The following is a 15,732-nucleotide window of genomic DNA, read 5'->3' as shown; positions in this document are numbered from 1 at the left end:
CTCAGTTTGGGCCTCTGGTTAAAATTGAGGTGTTTTTTACTCCAGAGTATGAGCTCTATATCATAATATTCAGTGTTCAACAAATTACTTTATTCTGAAAATTGTTCCATATGATCAGGCTTTACTGTCACACAATTATGCTGTAATATTATCAGATAATCATAACCATGTTGATACTCAGACCAGCTGCATGATAGTAAATTTTATGTATTCTTAGTCTTGATTTTTTTTTTCCCCTTTAAAAAAAAAAAAAAAAAAAGAAAGAAAATTGAATCCATGGGGGTTTTAGGGTTAAAATACATTTTCATTGATTGGCTTCAAAATAAATACAGTACAGTAAGTTTTGTAATTATTTTATTTATATAGTTTACAAAAAGTAACCGTTATGTCAATTATGAATACAAAAACAACACTACACATTCAAAATGACATTGAAAAAATATATACATCTTTGCTTTGATATCAATAACTTATAGCATTCAAAGAAAAAAAAACCTGTTACATTCAGAGCATTACTGAATTCTATCATCAGTGCTTTGCAGTCCTTACCAACGAAGACCAAGTCTTGCATGTACAGTGTTAGGCTTACTTCTAAATTATCTGATTATTACATGCCCTGTAACTATACAAATTAATATTTATATTAGAGAACCGGCATAAAAAATAACCATACTAGCCAGCAGTGGGCGCTGTCAGGTAATCCTGCATGTAGTGGATGACTGTAGCTGAGAGAAAAGACATGTTTGGGAGATGTTTGTGCTTCAGAGGATATAAACAGCTACTTCCTAAAGAGGAGACAGACTCATTTCTGCTATGCACTGCATGAACCACACCTTCTTGCAAAAGGATATATCAAATCAATTTTTTTCAGTCTTATAATGCACTACGGATGTGAACTTTTGTCTTCGAAAAAAATAAAAGTTTGTGTTTTTATGGGCATAGCCTGTTCCAGCCAGACCAAAAAAAAGATGATGTTATAATATGTTTTGTCATTCTGAGTGTTCCTGAGGCTTGTATGATTTGGCACCAGAAATGAAACATTCTTTGCTGTTATGGCATAAGGTTGGCATATTGCATTATGGGATTTTGCCCTTGTTGGCGTGTGTGGGCAGCACCTCCGTTTGCAGGTGTGTCTAAGCCAAGTGAACGTCTATAAGCTGCTGAAAGTCTGTAGAGTACGTCAGCAGGTGGACACGACTGGGCATCAGCTTTCTGTGTCAACAGCATCTCAAACAAGGAGCTCACTTCTGAAATCAGAGCTCTGCCACCCAGCGGGGCCTTCTCTGGGGTTTTACCAAAAGTAGAGAAGGAAGAGGAATCATCAAGACCAGCCATGGGACAGTGGGTATCAGGGGAGGGTGGCCCATCCGGGACAAACAGGTTTTCATGGTAGTCGGTTGTCAGAGGAAGAGAAAGACGAGCCATCCATGCCGGATCAGGAATGTCTGAGAACACATCATCTACACAAAAAGAGGAATAAAATATATAAAATTGTTGTATTTAAAATATGATGCATGTAAAATATGTAAACGGGTATTTACAAAAGTAGTAATAATAAATTATATATATATATATTCTGGCTATAAATCAAATATTTACAAACATCTGAAAAAAAGGCTACAAAATCTGTCTGAATCTTCACTTGTTTACTTGAGTTTATGTAGATGAAAAACAGGATGACAGGAAATACCGAGAGGAGGTGTGCATTTATCTTTAATTCAGTAAACACGCTTTTCCTTCACCTGTCATTTCATGGACATTTGAGTTTTAACACAGTACAACACAGCATGTCTTAATATCACACCCTTAGCCATATTTTTTTAGGGCAAGGGTCCAAGGGAAGTGATACGGTGCAACAATAAACAAGGAAATTACCTTCGCTAAGCCAGAAAAATTCCAGAAATACTTGGTTAAGTGAATAAACTTAAATTCTGTTATAACTTGACTCTTTTTCACATAATATCTGAGTTTGTGTGTGAAGCAGCCTCTTTGTACAGCTCCTAAAAATAAAGACATCTATGTTTCCATGAAGAACCTTTTCAGTTCTTTATAGTAGAAAACAGTAAATATAATAAATAATACAAATAAATATAGTTTCTAAAATCACATCTTTAAATACTTTGGTTTCATTTTATTATTTGTATTTAGCATTTTTTCCCCTCTGCCATGTATTTTTGGTCATATAATGTATCACTGACTAGCTTCACTTAACAGCAGCTCAGTCTCAGCTGGTTATAGCAGAAATATTTGTTTTTGAATGAGCGAGGAGAAGCCAGAAGATGGTGGACCCTGGAGCTCTGAAACAGACACACGAACATAATGAGGCATGCAGACGACCTCAACGAATCTGACACAGCTTTATAACCTTTCTGAGTGTCTGGATCAGAGATTCCAGGGTCTTAGTTAAAGATGGAGGAGAAACAAAGGAGCTTTTGGAGAGAGTGTGTGAGTAAAGATCTGGAATCCAGCGAGCGCTGATCAAACAAACCCACACTGGCCACATCAGAGAGCTCAGTCAGAACCTCCAAACCTCATTTTCATGACTTCCTCTCTCCACAGACCTTTCAGATCCTGCCTATCTCTAAATTCACACCTTTACATTATTATTCATTAGTAATTATTTGGCCCATCATACGTCTCACTATTGTATATCTTTCTTACTTTTATTCCATAAATCTCCTTCTCACAGCAGCGTATAATTAATGAGGGAGGAAATGGTGGCATCTGTAATTCCTCTAAAGCAGTTAAACCCACAGACATGGTAAAAAATGCCATAAAGAATCCAACCACATCCAAACAACCACCGGCATTACAGTGACGTGTAACATTCACCTACATTCATCTAATGTTACTGCTGGTATGTATGCCAAACTTTCTCAAACAAGCAAAGAGTCCGTCACATGAGTTCAAACTCAGAAAACTACTCTGTCTAACTCACCACCACAATGTAAGGCTGTTCTGAATAGTTGATAGGGCATTCATATGCATTTGCTTAGGTGTTTAGAGAGACTTTTAGGAATTTTGCATGAGGGGGAAAGATTTCCCCACATCCCGATTTCACAATTTAGGTTTTAAAGTGACTGCACTTTAAGATATAGCGCACATTTAATGTATCATTCATGTCAGCAACACAAATGGTGCAAGATGATTTACACACCCCTAACCATAAACACAAGCAATAGTAATAGTGATGCTTGGCTTAACAAGCGGCATTAGTAATCAAGCACCTAACTAATGTAAAGAATGTAAACCATTGTTATTCATTTAAATCACACATAATACATCGAAGTGCACATGTGTCACCTCCGGTTCTTGAAAAACAGTGTGAGAAGAATGCAATAGAGAAACAGCACCCTGAGGGCAGTGTGGCCTTCAAAAGAAGAGTGTAGAGAGACAGAACAATATCTTATACTTGCACACACACACATTTCACACACACTCATCTTCTCTGTCCTTAGGGTATGCATAACACATACACATCATCTGCATCATGTTGAAGTGTTAACAATAAGAGTTACGGCATGACGTGAGGAGCCCAAGGACATGTGAATATTCGTGTGAGCAGGTGTGACTGAAGAATCACCCTTGAATCTGCTGAAAGGGTTACCATCATTCAGAGGTGTGAGTAAGTGGTTAAAACTTAGATGACTCAGGAAGAAGAGAAGGAATATGTACTTGCATGTTTAAGAAAGAAAACCCCTGACGGTAAACACAAAACTTGTCTTTAGCATGAAAAACACCACAACCAGATTCATTTCTGGATTAATACTATGGGGAAGTCGTGCCCTAGTGATTAGAGAGTTTGACTCCTAACCCTAAGGTTGTGGGTTTGAGTCTCGGGCAGGCAATACCACGACTGAGGTGCCCTTGAGCAAGGCACTGAACCCGTAGCATAAATGGCTGCCCACTGCTCCGGGTGTGTGTTCACTGTGTGTGTGTTCACTGCTGTGTATGTGCACTTGGATGGGTCAAATGCAGAACACGAATTCTGAGTATGGGTCACCATACTTGGCTGTATGTCACGTCACTTTCACTGAGTCAGCCAAACACAAAATGTTTGGTTGACTCCAGGTGAGATGCGAAAGTGAAAGTCGTGACATTTGCCAAGTATGGTGACCCATACTCGAAATTGGTGCTCTGCATTTAACCCATCCAAGTGCACACACACAGCAGTGAGAAGTGAACACACCGTGAACACACACCCGGAGCAGTGGGCAGCTATATCCAGCACCCAGGGAGCAACTGGGGGTTCAGTGCCTTGCTCAGGGGCACTTCAGTCATTGGTATTGAGGGTTGAAGAGAGTGCTGTTCATTCACTCCCCCCACCTACAACTCCTGCCAGCACCGAGACTCGAACCTGCAACCTTCTGGTTACAAGTCCAAATCTCTAACCATTAGGCCACAGCCTTATTGACTTCTAATGTTCCTAATAGGGCAGTATTGATATAGCAGTATTCACAAGCTGCATATTTGGTATCGATTCATTTAAAAATACTGGTATTAAAGAATTAATGCTAAAACACCCCTGACATATTTAGCTGGACTGTGCCACATGACTGTGAGATGCAAGTGTGTAGCCAAGCCAAGTCGAATATGCACAGAGACACTTCCACATTAAACAGAGAGTCGCAAAAAAGAAACATACACAGCCATGTAAGAAATAATCAGTATCCAGTGCTGAGTAGATTACTTTCAAATTGTAGTCTGGTGCTGATGACAAATTACATGATGAAAACTGTCTTTAGATTACTCATTTTAGGTAATGTATTCTGACTACTTATGGATTACTTTTAGATTACTTATGACATAATTTTTTAAAACAAAATTGTTTACCTACATGCCAGTGTGACATTAACTAACATCAGAGAACTGTGCAAGCAAACATGTCATTAAATGATTGAAATATTAATTTTAAATCTCAGGGGGACTTCAAGTATAAATTTTAGGTCAAAAACGTTTGACTGACAAAAAAAGTTTGGGAATCCCTGCATCACATTTAAAAACAATACAAAAAACAAAAAAAATCCTTCCAGGTTTTTAAATCCTTTTTGCCAGTTACACATCGCCGATGTTTAGTAACTCGCATAATTATTTCTTTCCTACATGATATAATTGTTTGAGAGGTGCTTTTGTCCACAAATTCAGAAGCATTGATCACAAATTTATTCACGACATTTGCATTCTACGTTTTTGTGAATATTCAAATCTTAACAATATGACACACAGTAGAATTTCAAAATTTCAAAGAGAAAAAAGTCAAATTTGGGAGAATTAAGAAATTATTAATAATTTACTGTCATTATGTGAATAATCTATAATCAATCCATAAAAAAGTAACTGTAATCTGATTATGAGCAATTTGAAACATAATATAATCTAATGATTATCGTCCAGTGGCACTTACTTCAGTAGTAATGAAGTGTTTTGAGAAAAGCTAACCTGTGTTTTTACAAAGTTAATCATAACTTTCAGACCCATTTCAATTTGCATATAGGAGCCAGAGAAGTACAGATGATTCTGTTATAGCCATGACACATTATAAATAGGCATCTAGAGGATCCTAGCTCGTACGCACATCTTTTATTTGCAGATTTTAGTTCAGCTTATTATATGCTGCAGCCACGTCTTTTAATTGCAAGGTTGAATGATTTTAAAGTTCACCCTTTTATTATAAAATGGTACTATTCTTTTTTAACCAATCGCAGGCAGCAGGTTAGTGTTAATGGAAAACTATCTGAATCTAGAATTTTCAGCACGGGAGCCCCTCAGGGCTCTGTTAGTTCACCGGTTTTGTTCACCTTGTATACTGATGAGTGTAGAAGGTGTTACTCTTATAATTGCATCATTCAATTCTCGGATGATAGGACAATCTTAGGTTTACTGAAAAAGAACGGGACTTCATCGGGACTGGAAGGTTTGCGGATTGGTGTGTAGACAACCACCTAGCTCTGAATGTCAATACCATCCACAATCAAACCATCATACAGGTCCCATCATATAAATATCTTGGTGTCTTTTTTAATAATTCACTGACAAGGAATATCCATGTAGATAATCTTTGTAGTAGGTTACAACAACGGTTGCATTTTTTACGTTGTCTGAGAATTCATGGTGTCGATCAAAAGTTTATGATAATTTTCTATCAGGCAGTCCTTGAGCGTTTAATCAGGTACAGCATCACAGTCTGGTTTGGTAATCTGTCTGTTCTGGATGATTCACACTGCTTGGGAAATAATTGGTGTTAAAGAACAGACATCATTGCAGACTATTTATGAACAGGCCACTTTAAGAGAAGCTAATAAGATTGTCTGTGATCCATCCCACGTCTTGTATACAGAGTTTGAGTTTGAGGTTTAGAGTTCCTCGTTGTAGATTGAATAGATTTAAAAACTCATTATTTCCTGTATCTATAAAGTTGTTAAACAGTGGGAGTATGGAGCTGTAATTTGCTGTAATTAAGTTTTTTTTATTTTTTATTTTTTGTAGTTTTAAAAACTCATTATTTATTGGGCCAGTAATCGCTGACTGCAGCATGGGTGATGGGCCCAAGACAAAGAAAGTAATCCAGATCTAATAAAAATAAGGTTGGTATCCTTGTAGTTCCTAACTGGAACATTTTAAATAGGCAGTAGATTCACACACTACACAAACAGTGATCTACACACAAAGTGCACAGGAGCTTTAACTTAAAACTGATTCTTTCTTTTGGAACTAGAGTGGAATACCTCAGAGACAGCAGCATGTAAGATGATTCAATGTGTAACTGTGATTTGGTGGAAATCAACACTGACATAAAGATGGAGTTAAAACTGCTCAGACATCAGAGAGATAAAACAAAACAAACTAGACCTTTGACTCGAGAACAAAAAAGGTCCCTCAGAACAATAGATGGAAGGAACTGCGCACAAACATTTACTCTATACATAGACAAAGAAACACAGCAGCAAAAATCTGAACGCATATTAGTACGTTCAGATCAACAGACTTTAAACATTAATGTTTCCAGAGTATGATTGCATTGTTCGGAAAATTAATTACAATGCCAATTTAAAAATTAAAACTAAATATAAATAATTATGTTTTTTCTGCCTTATTTGTTGACTTGCCAGGCTGTATAAGGGAAAAAAAGTGGTCAACAGGATGAGTTTGTGTGGGATATCTGGAAATCACCTACAAAAATAGTAAATCCTGTACTATACTCAGAATCAGGAAACCTTTTCACGTCAACTTACTTCACTTTATCTAGATTACACAATTAGTTCAGGTCCTGTAATTTCATTTAAATTCCTCTACTTATTGATATTTAGTTAAACAGCTGTGAGACATTTCATTTCATATCGTGTGGCATGACTTAATAGTTCACCCTAAAAAATAAAAGTCATCATTTCCTCACCCTTATTTAATTTGTTTAATTTAGACTTATTTAAACATTGATCAATGCACAAACGTAGAGCTCATCAAATATAGTTAACGGAAGCTCAGACTAAAGTGAAGTGATTGTGTCTCTTCAGAACAGCTGGATTAAACCACTGGATTCACACAAATGACTTTTGCTTAAGGAAATCTTAAGGAAGTTTTTGATGTATGAAAGTTTTGCTTGCATGGACTTTCAAAGGATGGACAAAAAATATGAGAAAATATTAAAAAATATCTTCTCTTGTGTGTCAAAGATGAACAAAAGACTTTTGGGTTTGAAATGTAAATGATGGCAGAATTTTAATTTTTTTCTGTGAACTATCCAGCAGTGAATCATAACAGTGGACTCAAATCAAAACAATTACTGCTTTTAAAAGTATGGATATTTACCAGAAGTAAGCAGATTGTTGAGGCCTTCTTCATATAAGGGGTCCACAGGTGAGTCCCAGTCCATGTCACCCATTTCACTCTCACCATGACCACTGTCTTTAGTGCTCAGCCAATCAGCATCCTGAGCCCCTGACCTACAATACACAACAACATTAGTAAAGCAGTGAGGACATTTTAGAACATGTGCCAATATCATAGAGCTCTGAATGATAAAATAAGTTCAAATGTAAATAAGTAAAATATAATACAATTTAATGCAACTAAACTGAAGCATATTGACAAATGAATTGTACACAGGGCAAATGTTGTGGAGCATTTAAAATAATCAAACCGTGTTAAATAGAATTAATTCAATTAAAATGATTCATGTTTAAACACTTTAACTACCACTGAAGAAAAGTACCATGCTGTTACCTTTTTTTTTTCATGTTACAAGGATAATATGATTTAGACAAAACCATAACAGAATACTGTGGTATTTAAAGTGTAGTAGCATGTAAATACCATGAATATGATATTCAGTACCAAGGTACTATCACCATTACTATACCATAGTGCTGGAGCAATACCTTTTTTGTAAGGCAATATCAGGGGAAATACATTTGCGATTATCTTTAATATTAGTTTAACAATGTTCTCAAAACTGGGATTTTACTGTGAGCTAAAATGATCTCAACACTGAAACTAAAACAATACAACACACAACTGAAGGAAGTGTGACTGCACTGTCTTTATTTTAGTCACACTCTGTACTTTCTCTTTTTGATTCTACATGAACATAAGTTAGGCTACATTTTTAGAAAAAGTACTGCATTCTGTGCAGATACCAATCTGTGTGTAAGATGAGTAAGACAGACGGTGGCTGATCACAGCAATGATACGCCTCATCCTATAATCACTGACTGACGGATACTTATGTTTTACTTTTTAGTTTACCAGAAATCTACCTGATAAAATCAGAATAATGATGACACCAACTTCTAAAGTGAAGTGAGTGAAGTGACATGTGGCCATGTTTTAAGATTGTTATTGTGATGGTGAGGTTATTGAGGTAGTGATTTGAGTTCTGTGTATTAGTATAGGAATTAATATACATGACTACAATTTCTGTCTTTTTGATCAGGAGCTTGAATAAAGTCAAAAGAAGGACAAAACGGCTTACCGGCCAGTTCTGTGGGAATACTTATTGCCACGAAAGTTTGGTCGAGGCTGAAGTTGCCCCTGATGCAACAGAGACAGGAGCTGAGACACCTGCTGTAGAAATAAAATGACACAAAATTTATATTTTTATATAGGGGAATTTCACTTTAATCTATTAAATAATAATCTGATTATGAATTCACAATTAATCAGGCTGAAAAACAACAGAAATTGTACACAATGCCTGAACCACCACATACAATTTGCAGGCCATTTGGTCTTCTGAAATGCCAAAATTTCATAATTCATGATATACTTTTGGTCTGTTACAGAATAAGCTGCAACATAGTAGATGGACAGCCACACAGAGCATTCTGAGATGGGAAAATGGGTTATGGAGTTGTAGAAGGGGTGAGGGGGAGACAGGAAGCTGTTTCTACACAGAGTCTATTCTTCAAGAGGCTATTTCCTTCCAGGATGCACTTAAGAAACCCAGCCTTGGCTGCGAGGACAGGCACCGGTGACATTTCGGCCCCTTTTCCTCTGCAGTCGCTACAGGTCTAATTTGCCAACTGGGCCAAGTGAGTAAGGGAGGGTGGACTGGAGAGGAGGAAAAGAGAAGTGGGTGGGGGTCAGGATCCACGCTCTTCCTGACTGGCCACAGTATTCACGTGAGGACTCAAACCCATGCCAGGGCCTTTTGTTCTGCTAATCGTTTTGGTAGAGGTAAGCATCTGGGTGGACCCAGATCCAGAGGATACACAGTTTGACTAGCACAGCGCTTTTGGTCTTTGAAATACAAGCTGGTGAAAAGCTGTTTTTCTCACCTTTTCTTTTCTTTTTTCTTTTTTCTTTAATGAGCATCAGATCAATACCAGCAATTTGTCACTGACTACCACTAACCCATACATGTCTGAGAAGTGTAATCTTACTGTGCAGAAATATCTGTGTTTGGTTTAAGTACCTTCCCCCTCATAGGACAACCATGGAATGAATCTGTTTTTCTTTCCACATTCAGTATGACTCTGTAATGTGATAACATTGAGGATCCTGAGGCATATTAAAGGTTTAAGTTACTGTGTGACACTGATGTGTTTCTGAATACACTTCAGTGCCTTCATCATCTGTCAACTGTCCCTTTAGGCTGCTATAGATATGGCCCAGTTCTGCAGGACTGCAAAATGGGAAAACTATCATGTACTTGAGCCTATATGAACTGGGATACCTTGAAATTTAAGCCAATAACTTTCAAAGTAGTTTGATCTAATGTACTTCCATATCTGAAATGTTAATATTGTAAAAAAAGAAAAAAAATCTCTTACTTGCACCTCCGGTGAGGCAGAGGACAGTTCAATTGAACCATTCTCTCCAAAGGCTGCCATAGAGAGTCGAACAAGGTTTCTTAGGATCTGCCTGTGGTCTGACTCTTCCATCTTTCCTCTTCTTTCTGTGGTCTTTGGTCTCCGTAATGTGGCCTGGTTACTGGGAACTGAAGTTATGGTTTCTGAGGGGTCCATGGTCGTCATCTTGACTTCTTCATTTTTGTTTCGTCTGAGTGTGCTGGTCTGTGAGTTTCCAAAAGACGAGGAGGAATAATTTCTGGTCTTTTGTAGGGTTCGATACATTGTTCCTGGGTTATAAGGAAGTGTTCCATTCCACTCTATGCTCCCAGGTTTTCTGAGTATCTTGCTTTGAGTGAGCTGTGGGTTCCCATCCATTTCTGTATGAGCTTGATTTTGAGCAATGCGAGCAAGGGTTGGTGTAAGGGCAAACTGACCCTGTAGATATGGTTTTTCCATTAAAGGTGATGCACATGACAATGCCCCAGCTTCGTCTTGTGGAGTTTCTTTACGACCCCGAAGCACTGGTACCAACTGGATGTCAGTCTTGTGAATGTGCTTCTGTGGCCGTCGTGGGTGACGGGTGTAGGTTGACTCAGCTTGTCTGCAATTATAAGCATGGTTGTCCAGTTTGCCAGGATGACAGAATGTTTTGGCCAAAGCGATGGCTACAAATAATACCAGGCAGATTGATCCAAGGCAGATGGCCAAGAGCATTGTAAAACTATACTGGGCCTGGTTGTCCTGAGACAAGTTCTTTAGGTGGTCACGGAAGTTGATGAATGTCACTTCCAAAGTGATTCTTGTGGTTAGCATAGGTGTTCCCATATCAGATACTGCAATGCCCAGTTTAAAAGTTCTGCTAATCAATTCTGTTGCATTGGTTGTGTTCACATAGAGCTGCCCAGTAGTTTCATCCAGAAAGAATAGTTTAGAGGGCTTGCCATCTGTTATTCTAAAACTGAGTCTTCCATTGAGACCAGAATCTGGATCACTGGCCCGAATGGTGGTGGCCAGAAAACCTTCATGTTTGTTAAGGGAAGAGTAGTTTCTTGGATTGTAGAAGTTATCCTCCAGAGCTTTATTCCCAAGTTCAGTCACAATCTCCCCTTTGTCCACATTCACTGGGACGCTTAGCAATGCAATTCCCTTCTTGGGTAGTGGCTCATGGATTACGGGATAATTGTCATTAACATCCTGTATCTCAACCAGCACTGTTGCACTACTGGTCATTGGTGGATATCCTTGATCTACAGCCTCCACAATAAATGAGTAGGAGTGTGATTCTTCATAGTCTAATGATTGTTGGACAGTAACAGCCCCACTGCTGGGGTGGACTGAAAAAAATGCTGTTGGTGTCCCAAGTTCATTTGATTCTCTAATGGAAAATGATACCCTCCCACTGAGGTCCAGGTCAACATCATGTGCCTCCACAGTCAAGAAACTGAGCTCAGGTTTGTTGTCCTCTTTGAGGACACTCTGGTAGAGACTTTTTGTAAACAGTGGTGCGTTATCATTTTCATCCAAAACATGGACAGTCAGGTGCTTGATACAGGATAGAGAAGGATCGCCACTGTCCTGAGCTAGAAGAGTAAGGTTGTATTCCATTTGTCTCTCACGATCCAGTGTATCATTGGTTACAACCATGTAATTGTCTCCATGGATCTGTTTCAGTCTGAAGAGGCCAGATCCACTCAGAATGTGCACTTGTACCTGCCCATTTGCCCCAGAATCGGCATCAGATACCATCACAAGAGCAAGGAAAGTTTCATTTGGTGCCCCTTCAGACACTGTTGCAACAGGGGAATTTGGTGGAGCCCATGTTATATGTATCCGGGGAGCATTATCATTGACATCTCGCAATTTGACTTGCAGCTTGTGGTGAGACGGGATTGCATTGGGCCCAAGATCTCGAGCTTGGATATCTACCTCATACACTTTCTTTTCTTCAAAATCTAAAGGGCCTTGCAAAGTCAAAACACCTGTTTTGGGATGGATATTGAATAGTCTTTGCACTTCCAGTGGGACATGTTTACTAAGAGAGTACTCAACTTCCCCATTAGCACCTTGATCAGGGTCTGTAGCACGGAGATGAATGACAATCGTCCCACGAACAGTGTCCTCTGCTAGTTCAATAACTCCTGGGGCCTCCTCAAATACAGGGCTATTGTCGTTGGAGTCGAGAATTGTGACTAGAACTTTTGTGCTGCCTGATTTTGGCGGGTCCCCTTTGTCCCAGGCTGTTAGAACCAGTTCTAAAGATGGCTGCAACTCCCTGTCCAGTTCTTTGATGACCACTAATTCAGCCTGCTTGGTCCCTCCAGAAGTACGGACATCCAAAGCAAAGTGCTGGTTTGAAGACAGGGAGTAGGTCTGCAGGCCATTCTGTCCCGCATCTGGATCTACAGCCCGTTCCAGAGGGATGCGCATTCTCAGGGAGGCTGTCTCAGAGATCTCCACCTCCTGCACAAGACTGGGAAAGACTGGGCTGTGGTCATTTTGGTCCATCACCTCCAAACGAACTGACAGGAAATGCATAGCACCACCCTTTCTGCAGAGAACACTGAAGGCTAGGTCACAGAATTCTGCTCCGCAGCATAGCTCTTCTCGGTCCAGCCTGCCTAGTGTTGACACGGTACCATCCCTTGAGTCAATTGTGACTGGTAGAGCATGTCCATGCGACACAACCCGGAAGTTTTCCAGTGATCCTGTTTCCCCACGTTCACGTAGGTCATCCAGAAGGCGACCCACCCTTGTCCCTGAGGGCTGTTCTTCCCAGACATGATACTGGATAATGAGGGGAGCAGAGCCCATGTTCTGGGCATGACAGGGTGGACACTCAATAAGAGCTGCCAGAAGGAGCCAAACCTGGAGCATGACTGTGTGTGAGGTTTCCTATTTCCTTTTACGTAGAGTCAGATGTGCTAAGCACCTAGACAGGCATTCTGATTCCTCAAAAGACATCTACAATTCACAAATGATATTCAAAACCTATGCACATTTGCTTACTCTATGTTTAAAAAAGTAGAAAACTGCTCTTTTAGAATCAAAAATTAATGATAGTACCACCATAACCAGGTGCTCTGTAAATTACCATTTACAGTAAATATGTCACAAAAATGAGAAAATGATAATTGTCACAAAGCTTTACAGTTATAACTTTATAGTAGTGTTACCCTATATTAACACTGAGATTTACTGGTATCAACAGAAACATTATACTTCACCACAATAATTAAACAAAAAACAACTATGGAAATTAACTGACCACTATTCAGACAAAACTACTTTTATAAAATAATATTTCCAGACCCTTCTAATTTATAAATAAAATTAACATCTCCCTTATCCAAATCAATGTTATTCTACAGCTCTACTCACTCACACACAGCTGCTGCTTCCCGGCCCAGGACTCCAGTCAGCATTAAAGTGAGGAGCTGAGGAACTTAGGAGGCTGGGACGGCACATTCAAGGGAGAATGTCCTGAGAGCCAATAACAGATAGTGAGGGAGGAGAGTACAGTGCTGCTTAACTCCACCCATCTGTAGCAAGGAGTGGATTTTGAAAAAATGAGGCTGGAATCAATGGTGTGCTTTTAACGAAACGTGATCCCTCTTCTTTCATTCACTGCCTCCAGCTCTTCACACATCTGAGTAAGAGTCATGGTCTGTGGCATCTGTCATCAATGTTGAAGCAAACCTAAGGTGAGGCCCTTAGGGGCCCAGAAAACAAAAACAGAGCCTGGAGCTGAACTCTGAGAGTGCTGATGTAAAAAATACTTAAATGTGAAGCATCTAATGTTTTTCTGAAATGGTGGGGGGTAGTCAAAAAGCATTTATAACAAAACAAGTACCAATATCATACCAAATGCTGAAATGTATGTTTATTTTTTAGTTAATCTTTTACGCAAATTGTTATGCTGCATATAATTTGTATATTTGTAATTGACTACATTAATGTAAGTTAAAGTATTAAGAATAAATACAAATTAACAAATGAACATTCATCTAAATAAATGTAGAAAAAAAAGAAGAAGATTTTTAATTGTTAGTAGAAATGTGTTAGCATTTACATAAATGCTTATATATAATTTCAAACTATTCCCAATGGTTTTGGTTGTAAAAGCAAGAGGATAATACAGTATATGTTATTGAAGGAATGTGGCCAATGAAAAGAGGATGGTGGAAGGGGGAAATTGCAGACCCCCACTTCCCCTCAACATGGGGGTCTCCTAACATAAACTATCCCATTACCTGCTGCGAGCCAATAAAAGCTTTTCCCAGACTGATAACACAGAGCTGCATGATAACAGAGAGAGCTGACGTGAGGTGGCCTTCCCCTGTTACTGCACAAAGTCTTCTGTTTCTGTTCAAAGACAGCAGGTGGGAGATCAGAGAGATCTCTTGATTTCATATTTATGTGTGATCTGATGCTCACGAATGGGGCAGCAGGGAGTTGTCCTCCTCTAAGAGCTAGTGTGCATGTGTTTCTCAGGGGTCAGAGGTCACTTCATATCATCCGTGTCTATCTCTAAAATAAACAGGCTTGGCTTTCACACATAATCCTCTCTCTGTTTTCTAGTTAACTTCATCTGAACCAAACACTGACCAAGAGTTTGACTATTCATGTTCTCTTATTTCTTTTCTTTACATTTGCTTTCTTTCACGTTATCCCCTTCACTCTCTTTCTGCAGGTCACAAAGGATATAGACTGATAGTTTTAGTGTAATCTGTTTAAATTTAGAAGAAACAGACACCACAAATGACTGAAGAACATGTCTGCATCATATTTCATCTAACAATCACATACCTTTAAAAAAGAGAAAAAAAAAGAAGAAAGAAAGAAACCTTTTTAATGCAAAAAACAAAACAAAAAATTCTTGATGTAAAATATATATTCTTTTTACTTTTGTTTTTGGGGGTGAAATATGACCTGGGAAATATGAGATTCACAAATAAGGATCTATTGTTCAATAATAATCATGTGAATGGTGAGCAGCAGCATCAAAGCTAAACAGTGAAAAGGATAGATAGCGAAGCGTATCTGTCTCACACACTGTCTTTCGAAATATCATACATGCATGTGTGCAAAAATATTATGCAATTATTTGTGAGGTTTTCCAAATGAAAAGCAGAAAAACAAAAGTCCCAGAATATCCTGTCTCTGGCTGCCACATTGCTACACTGAGGTTTTCTTCAAAATGTCATATGTGAATTAAATTAGACCACAGTCCCGACACACACTCTGTGTGTGCGTTTCATAGGCCCCGCAGCCGCTGACCTCCCCCCAGTGGGTCTGGGTATATTCTGGCAAACTGTTTACCAATCACGCTTCGCAATCGGAAAAGCAGACTGTGGTACGCCACTACCAACCCGCGATGGGTAACTCGCAAAGCACAATGTTCCTTCCTGTTTTCCAGCACGATACCGTAAACGTAGCAAGGTTT

The 15,732-nt window shown here is 38.9% G+C and overlaps 1 protein-coding gene across 2 annotated transcripts; it reads right to left on the bottom strand.

Moving 5' to 3' along the window:
- Positions 1-355: 355 nt before the first annotated feature.
- On the bottom strand, positions 356-13,777 carry LOC109102531 (protocadherin-12-like). Of its 2 annotated transcripts, none has more exons than XM_042769690.1 (4): positions 10,269-13,777; positions 8,969-9,057; positions 7,807-7,940; positions 356-1,460 (listed from the first exon to the last, which is right to left on the bottom strand). In XM_042769690.1, exons 1-4 carry the CDS (start codon positions 13,161-13,163, stop codon positions 1,051-1,053), a joined length of 3,528 nt encoding a protein of 1,175 aa, XP_042625624.1. In that variant the 5' UTR covers positions 13,164-13,777; the 3' UTR covers positions 356-1,050. The 2 variants fall into 2 exon arrangements, with proteins under 2 accessions (XP_042625624.1, XP_018971454.1); XM_019115909.2 differs by having other exon boundaries at positions 8,969-9,060; positions 10,269-13,775.
- Between the last annotated feature and the right edge of the window lie 1,955 nt (positions 13,778-15,732).

This window comes from Cyprinus carpio, chromosome A14 (genome assembly GCF_018340385.1).
Source record: "Cyprinus carpio isolate SPL01 chromosome A14, ASM1834038v1, whole genome shotgun sequence".
In the NCBI taxonomy this organism is placed as follows: Eukaryota; Metazoa; Chordata; class Actinopteri; order Cypriniformes; family Cyprinidae; genus Cyprinus; species Cyprinus carpio.
The sequence above is the reverse complement of the archived record's forward strand: the minus strand, read 5'-3'. Positions and strand labels throughout refer to the sequence as shown.

Excerpts from the sequence above, each read along its gene's own strand:
- LOC109102531 (XM_019115909.2), bottom strand. The coding sequence starts at position 13,163 with ATGCTCCAGGTTTGGCTCCTTCTGGCAGCTCTTATTGAGTGTCCACCC. Across the intron at positions 9,061-10,268 it reads CTGCCTCACCGGAGGTGCAA|CAGGTGTCTCAGCTCCTGTC; the intron begins GTAAGAGATTTT and ends TTATTTCTACAG. Across the intron at positions 1,461-7,806 it reads CAACAATCTGCTTACTTCTG|ATGATGTGTTCTCAGACATT; the intron begins GTAAATATCCAT and ends CTTTTTGTGTAG.